This window comes from Zea mays, chromosome 7 (genome assembly GCF_902167145.1).
Source record: "Zea mays cultivar B73 chromosome 7, Zm-B73-REFERENCE-NAM-5.0, whole genome shotgun sequence".
Lineage (NCBI taxonomy): Eukaryota > Viridiplantae > Streptophyta > Magnoliopsida > Poales > Poaceae > Zea > Zea mays.
Genome location: NC_050102.1, coordinates 16,641,214 through 16,647,412, shown reverse-complemented (window position 1 = coordinate 16,647,412; position 6,199 = coordinate 16,641,214). Strand labels below are relative to the sequence as shown.

The 6,199-nt window shown below is 41.7% G+C and overlaps 2 protein-coding genes across 2 annotated transcripts; both read left to right on the top strand.

The window, feature by feature from the left end:
- The first annotated feature begins 458 nt into the window (after positions 1 to 458).
- LOC103633753 (uncharacterized) lies at positions 459 to 1,520 on the top strand. Its single transcript, XM_020541480.2, has 3 exons — positions 459 to 791; positions 888 to 1,227; positions 1,318 to 1,520. Exons 1-3 carry the CDS (start codon positions 771 to 773, stop codon positions 1,428 to 1,430), a joined length of 474 nt encoding a protein of 157 aa, XP_020397069.2. The 5' UTR covers positions 459 to 770; the 3' UTR covers positions 1,431 to 1,520.
- A 3,173-nt stretch (positions 1,521 to 4,693) lies between these two features.
- Positions 4,694 to 5,823, top strand: LOC103632093 (nuclear transcription factor Y subunit B-4). Its single transcript, XM_008653944.4, has 2 exons — positions 4,694 to 4,763; positions 5,091 to 5,823. Exons 1-2 carry the CDS (start codon positions 4,709 to 4,711, stop codon positions 5,627 to 5,629), a joined length of 594 nt encoding a protein of 197 aa, XP_008652166.1. The 5' UTR covers positions 4,694 to 4,708; the 3' UTR covers positions 5,630 to 5,823.
- The last annotated feature ends 376 nt before the right edge of the window (positions 5,824 to 6,199 follow it).

The window sequence follows — 6,199 nt, the reverse complement described above, 5'->3', positions numbered from 1 at the left end:
TGATATTGCCGAGTTGCCAAACAGGACTTTAGTCGGTAAGAATATATCGATCTCTTAATATTATTAAAATATCGTTTACACAAAATTTAGTATTAATCCATTTATAAATTGTTATTTATGTAGACATTATGGCTATTGTAGTCCACATGGATACAATTCATCGCACAATGTGGGGCCCTTTCAGAAAGATTGTTATAATGGATGCTAGGTATATTCCATTAATGGTATATGTCAACTCTATATATATTACTAACCAATTCTTACCAAGATGAATGTCGTAGGGGGTCTTTACATATCATTAAAGTTTGGGGTGACCTACTAAACAAAAATGCACTCCGTTGGGCGTTGGCTAAGGAGGATTATGGCATAATAATTGGGACTATGTTTAGGCGGTTCAGAAGACAAGGTACAACATGTTCAGCTCATGTTTATCTCTCTGAAGGGAATTGCTGCACAGAAAGGAGAGGCAAGATGAGACCTGCTCGGCGCTAACTGCAACCCTAGGCCCGTCCATCAGCTGCGAGGTCGTACCAGCAGAAGGGTTCCAGCAGGGGTTCTCTTCCCTCCCGCCGGAGATCGCCGAGGAACTGTTCAGGGCGGAGCTAGCTGACACTGACAGCGAGGTCTGCTCGAGCCCGCTCAGCGCGGAGCTGAGGAAGGTCCGGACGACGGCCACTGTCAACTTCGACAACTCCCTGAGCCCCGCGCACACGCTGGTCCAAATCGTTTGCGCTGACCAGAAGGGGCTCATTTACGATATCTTGAGGACGATGAAGGACTGCAACATCCAGGTATCTCATCTGGACCATCGCTGGACCAGAAGGGGCTCATTTACGATATGATCTGTATATATTTTACGGCTGGTTCTTTTTGGTGCGCCGTTTCAGATATTTTACGGCCGGTTCAGATCAGACAAGAAAGGGTCAGCCAGCAAAGGTTCATCAGGTTGCCGTGAGGTGGATCTTTTCGTGAAGCAAGTAGACGGGAAGAAGGTGACTGATCCTGCGAAACAGGACGCGCTGCGGTCACGCCTGAGGTCCGAGACGCTCCATTCGCTCAGGGTCATGGTCGTCGGCCGTGGACCCGACACGGAGCTCCTCGTCGCCAACCGTCGTTCGAGAAGAGTAGGATTGAGAAACTCCAAAAGGAAATTGAGAGTGATAACTCGGCTGTTGTGCAACTTCAGTATGAGCTTGAAGTGGAGAGGAAGGCGTTATCTATGGCAAGGTAAGAAGAATTCTTGACATCTGAGATTTGATCATTTTGTGCATATTATTTCATTGTGCATGATGTTATTGTGCTCTTTAACTTAACCAGGGCTTGGGCAGAGGAGGAAGCCAAAAAGGCCCGGGAGCATGCACGCGCCCTTGAGGAGGCCCGGAACCAATGGGAGCGTCAAGGAATCAGAGTTGTTGTCGAAGGAGAATTGAAGGATGACGCCTCAGCTGGGGTGACATGGGCTAACGCTGGCAAAGAACACGCAGTCGACGAGTCTATCAACCGGGCGGAAGCTCTGCTGGAATCTCAAGACAATGTCTGGTGAGATGGAGGTGCGGTCTCGGGGTGCGGTCTCGAGGTGCGGTCTAGAGTTCAAACCCAACAGAAACCATGAAACAAGTAGTTGCATTGTTACTTGTGTCCTTTTGAGTGATCCGGACGTTTTCCTGCTTGGTTAATGATGACAATATGTCTTGCATGGTTTCTTATGGCAAGAAATTTCCGATTTTGACCATTATTTGCAGCAGCAACATAGCTGATGAAAGGAACTAATAGATGATGGATGCTTCGGGCATGTAGTCTGTGAGGTGTTGTCATTTGCATGCAGAGTAGCGTTTACTGTGTCTCTTGTAGTGTACTGTTGTCGAGAACATGGATAACTTGGAGGCGAAAAGGGATGAAGTCTGAATAACAGGAAAATAATGGAATTCAGTTGGGAAGTTTTGTCCTTATGCCTTCACTAATTGAGTAGGTTCCAACGCGAGTAGAACTCGACTAGGTGAGTGCTCATGCGTTGCAACGGGGACATATAATATCACGGTAACTTATGTATTATATGTCTCCGTTGCAACGCACGGGCACTCACCTAGTAGTCCATTAAAACCAAACCACTAAATAATGCAACAAAACCTTGTCTCCCTAATTAATTTACCTTAGTACTTTTAAAAGTTTGGTCTAATTCGCTCCCTAAATAGCTCAACCACATAAGGGAGAGAGAATCAAAACTTTACTTAAGCACTAAACTACTATTAAAACCTCAAAAAATGTTTGGAATAACATTTCCTTACCTTCTAAATCAAAGGAATTTAAATAAAACCACCCTCGTAGAAGAGATTTTTTGGTAGGTAGCATGAGGCCCCATTTCTTTGTATTCGTGTAATAATTAGTGGTCTGAAGAGGAAGGAGGGAGGTTGCACTACATATACCTGAAGTATTAGTAGGGGTGGCTAAATATCTATTACCCTTATGGCTTAGTTTGGATACTTCTAGTATTAATCTCAATCCACTTGTATTGATGTGGATTGGGATATAACTTAAACTAATTTACACCTCAATCCACATCAACACATGTGAATTGAGGTTAATACAAGAGTACTCAAACAAAGTCATAAATGGATTACTAGAGACGACTAGTATTATCACCCGTCTCTGAATATGGACCGACTTATATAGTACCATCCACATCAGATAATCCATTTGTAGAGGTGACAGGCTTAGTAGAACCTAAGCACTTCCACTCTACGAGCGGATGGTGAGTGAACTACCCCTATTATAAAAAGCATATGCCTCCACAAATCATTTATGTGTTGGTGTTTCTGACAGAATAACTTAAATTGAAATGGTGGTGAGAGTAGCCAGCACTAGAAAATGAAGCACCAAGCCAAAAAAAATATAGTATGACCTTTTTAGATACATAGTTTTCACTATGTATCTAGGCACAATTTATGTCTAGGTGCCTATCAAAAGACATGAATCTAGCAAAGTATTATAATTTTAAATGGAGAAAATAGTAGTTCCGAGCACTAGAAAATGAAGCACGCTTGGCTTGGCGGTACGCTACCGGTCAAATTCACCCCTAGTGTCTTCGAGCAACAAAATTATTTTTTATATAATCAACCAGGAGTTATAGAATATATTGCGCATACAAGATCTAGAGTACTTATATGAGACACATATTTGTATTGGTTTAGATAGTGGGGTGCTCTATGTCCAATATATAATGATGCTACTACTGTTTGCATGTGGTACATTGATGAATGCTAGAGTTGTACATCAGGTACTGATAAGGGGGTCGAGAGTTTTGTACCCTTATATAATCTAGAGGTGTAGGATTGATATAATTTTAAGCAACAAAACTATTTTTCATATAATCAGCTAGGAGTTATAGAATATATTGTGCACAAAAGATCTAGAGTACTTGTATGAGACACATATTTGTATTGGGTTATATATAGATGGATTTTGTATTGATTTCGATAAAAAAAAAATTCTAATTGGTCGAGGTATGCCTGATATAACACGTCGGTAAAACGATACCACTCCTAGATATAGGAGTACTGAATAGTTGGTCCGACCGACCATGTTGTTTCACATTCTTGAACTCAACCCATGTGACAAATGAAAAGATTACCAACGAGTTAAAAGACTTCTATCTACAATACACCTTACTGTATTTTCCATATACAGAACTTGCACCATTAATTACAAAGGATCTAGAAAAATATAATATTATTAGGATCCAGACATAATAAACGATATACCAACTTCCAACATGAGTTTACTATTATGCCAATATAAGCATTTAAAGCAGTTTAGATGATTACCACATAGGAGTATCAGACAAGTGGCATACATGCATAACCATATATGACATCTGTTTATTCGTCAGATGGTTACTATACGGGACAATTGCAAAACTACCATCATTTTGACCCTTAATAAAAACGGACCTGGATTTCAGACTTTGCAAAATCAGACCTCCTTTTTGAATCAGAAGTTGTCGTTTGCCCCTATTACGTTAACATGCACCAACTGTGTTAAATCATTAATCCAAAAGACCTTAATGCCCTTTGCAAAACTACGACGGTTTTTCAAACTTTACAAAAAATGCAGTCCAAATGTTGACACTTTTTTTTTCAAAAATTTACTCCGTAATTCAGTCCACATTTGAATTGAAATAATTCATTTTAGGTGTATGCACAAATCTATTTTTTAAAAGAAATTGAATAAATATGTTGCTTCTGAAAATGGAGTTAATACTGCAATAAAAATAGGGACAATTTTGCAAAGGGCATTGAGGTCTTTTGGATTGATGACCTGTTAACCGAGTAGGGGCAAACAGAAGCTTGAGATTCAAAAAGGAGGTCCGATTTTGCAAAGTCTGAAAAATCGACCTTTTTCAGAATTAAGGGATGAAACGAGGGCAGTTTTGCAATTGCCCCTTACCATATACAATCAATAACAAGTGGCATACATCCAAAAAGACATTTATTAGATGGTTACCATATACGACCAATGACACGTGGTACACATGCAAAATTATAGATGACATCTGTCTATTCATTAGATAGTTACCATATATGATCGATGACAAGTGGCACACATGCAAAAAAAACAAATATGGCGTATGAGACTTTTCTTATTTCATTAGATGATTATAAATACATGGACTTTGTTCAATGAGAATAACAAACACAAGATTACAAGAGCCATGAGCAAAGCTCAAGGAAGTAATGATCATCAACATGAACATGAAGATCCCGAAGGTGAGTTTTTTACTAGTGGTTCGAGATTACGTATGCAAAGGGTTCGTTGTCTTTAGATAGATCGGGCTACATAGAGCGCTACCGACAAAGAAACTAGTTAGACCGAGACGTACTTTTTTCCTTAAAGATTTAGAAAGCCCGCGAACGGTACCGACAAAACAGTTAGTTAGAACTTATTAGACGTTGTTGGTTACTTTCTTGATAATCGATAAGAAAACACATGACAAGGTTGATGATGTTACATTTCTTCCAATCAATAGTTTTTTTTTGTTCAATTTAGTGGATCTACTCTTCCTAATAATTTTTTTTTAAAAAAAATATCTGCAGGGTCAAAACCACTAGAAGAGTACACCATCCCGAAAGGCACCATAACGCGTATCATGCGCCAAGTCCTGCCGCAAGACTCGAGGGTCACCGGCGGCGCCAAGGAGACCATGGACCAGTGCATCGTCCAATTCTCCACGGCCCTCGTACGCGCCGCCACGCAAGAGTGCCGGCGAGACCGCCGCCTCACCATCACCGCCGACGACCTGATCGTCGGCTTTGCTAACCTCGGACTGGCTGACTACGTGCAGCCCATGTCCGTGTACCTACGTCTGTACCGTGAGACCGTTAATAACCAGCAGCAGGCCGTAGCACCGCCGTCACCGACCGTGCAGAGAGGGACGACGACGGCAGTGCCGCCGCCGCCGCCGAACCTCACGCTGCAACTGGGCCTGCCGTCCGTGCCTGATGTCACCGAGCTGGCGCGTGATACTGACGTGTACGCGCTGTGGCATGGAGCTGCACCGGCAGCGGGGAGCACGAGCGCCTCCTCGGTGGCGCCGATGCCGCCACCTGCTGCTGATGGTGATGAAGATGAGTGAAGTGAAGTGGTTCATTGTACCGTTCTGAAAGTGGAACTTAATTTGAGTAGTTAATTCGACTGTTAAGTGTTAAGTGAAGGAGTCATATATCAGTGCTATTTTTATTGTACCGTTCTGAATTAATATGGTGTTTCAGAATAATGTTCCAGCCGGGCTTTGTAGGAGACTGTCGCCATTGTTTGCTGAATCGAAATTTCCTGAGTTTTGTACTGGAATGTGCAACTAGCTAGCTAGCAAGATATATCTTGTTTCTTATTGTTTACGGATATCAAGTTTTAATACTTGTGCAAGGCAGTCAAGTGATAGCCAGATTTACTGGGTTGCACACAAGTGATAGGTGTACACGGTTCATGTTTATTAATGATTATGCGAGTATCTATTGATGCTTTCTAGATTTCTATGGGAGAGAGAGTGTGCATGCAATTTAGACTCGATCATCCTGATGCGTACTAGCTAGTTTTCAATAGTAATTTCTAATAGAGAAAAACAAAACTAGCACTTACGTGCACTACAGACAAAGGTCAGTTATGGCAGCAAGTAACCGTGTGACGTGACATCTCAGCAACGGTC

Bases quoted from the DNA above. Each gene is read 5' to 3' on its own strand.
- LOC103633753 (XM_020541480.2), top strand. From the start codon at position 771: ATGAAGGACTGCAACATCCAG. The intron at 792-887 runs GTATCTCATCTG...GCGCCGTTTCAG, and splicing joins TGAAGGACTGCAACATCCAG to ATATTTTACGGCCGGTTCAG. The intron at 1,228-1,317 runs GTAAGAAGAATT...TAACTTAACCAG, and splicing joins AAGGCGTTATCTATGGCAAG to GGCTTGGGCAGAGGAGGAAG.
- LOC103632093 (XM_008653944.4), top strand. From the start codon at position 4,709: ATGAGCAAAGCTCAAGGAAGTAATGATCATCAACATGAACATGAAGAT. The intron at 4,764-5,090 runs GTGAGTTTTTTA...AAATATCTGCAG, and splicing joins TGAACATGAAGATCCCGAAG to GGTCAAAACCACTAGAAGAG.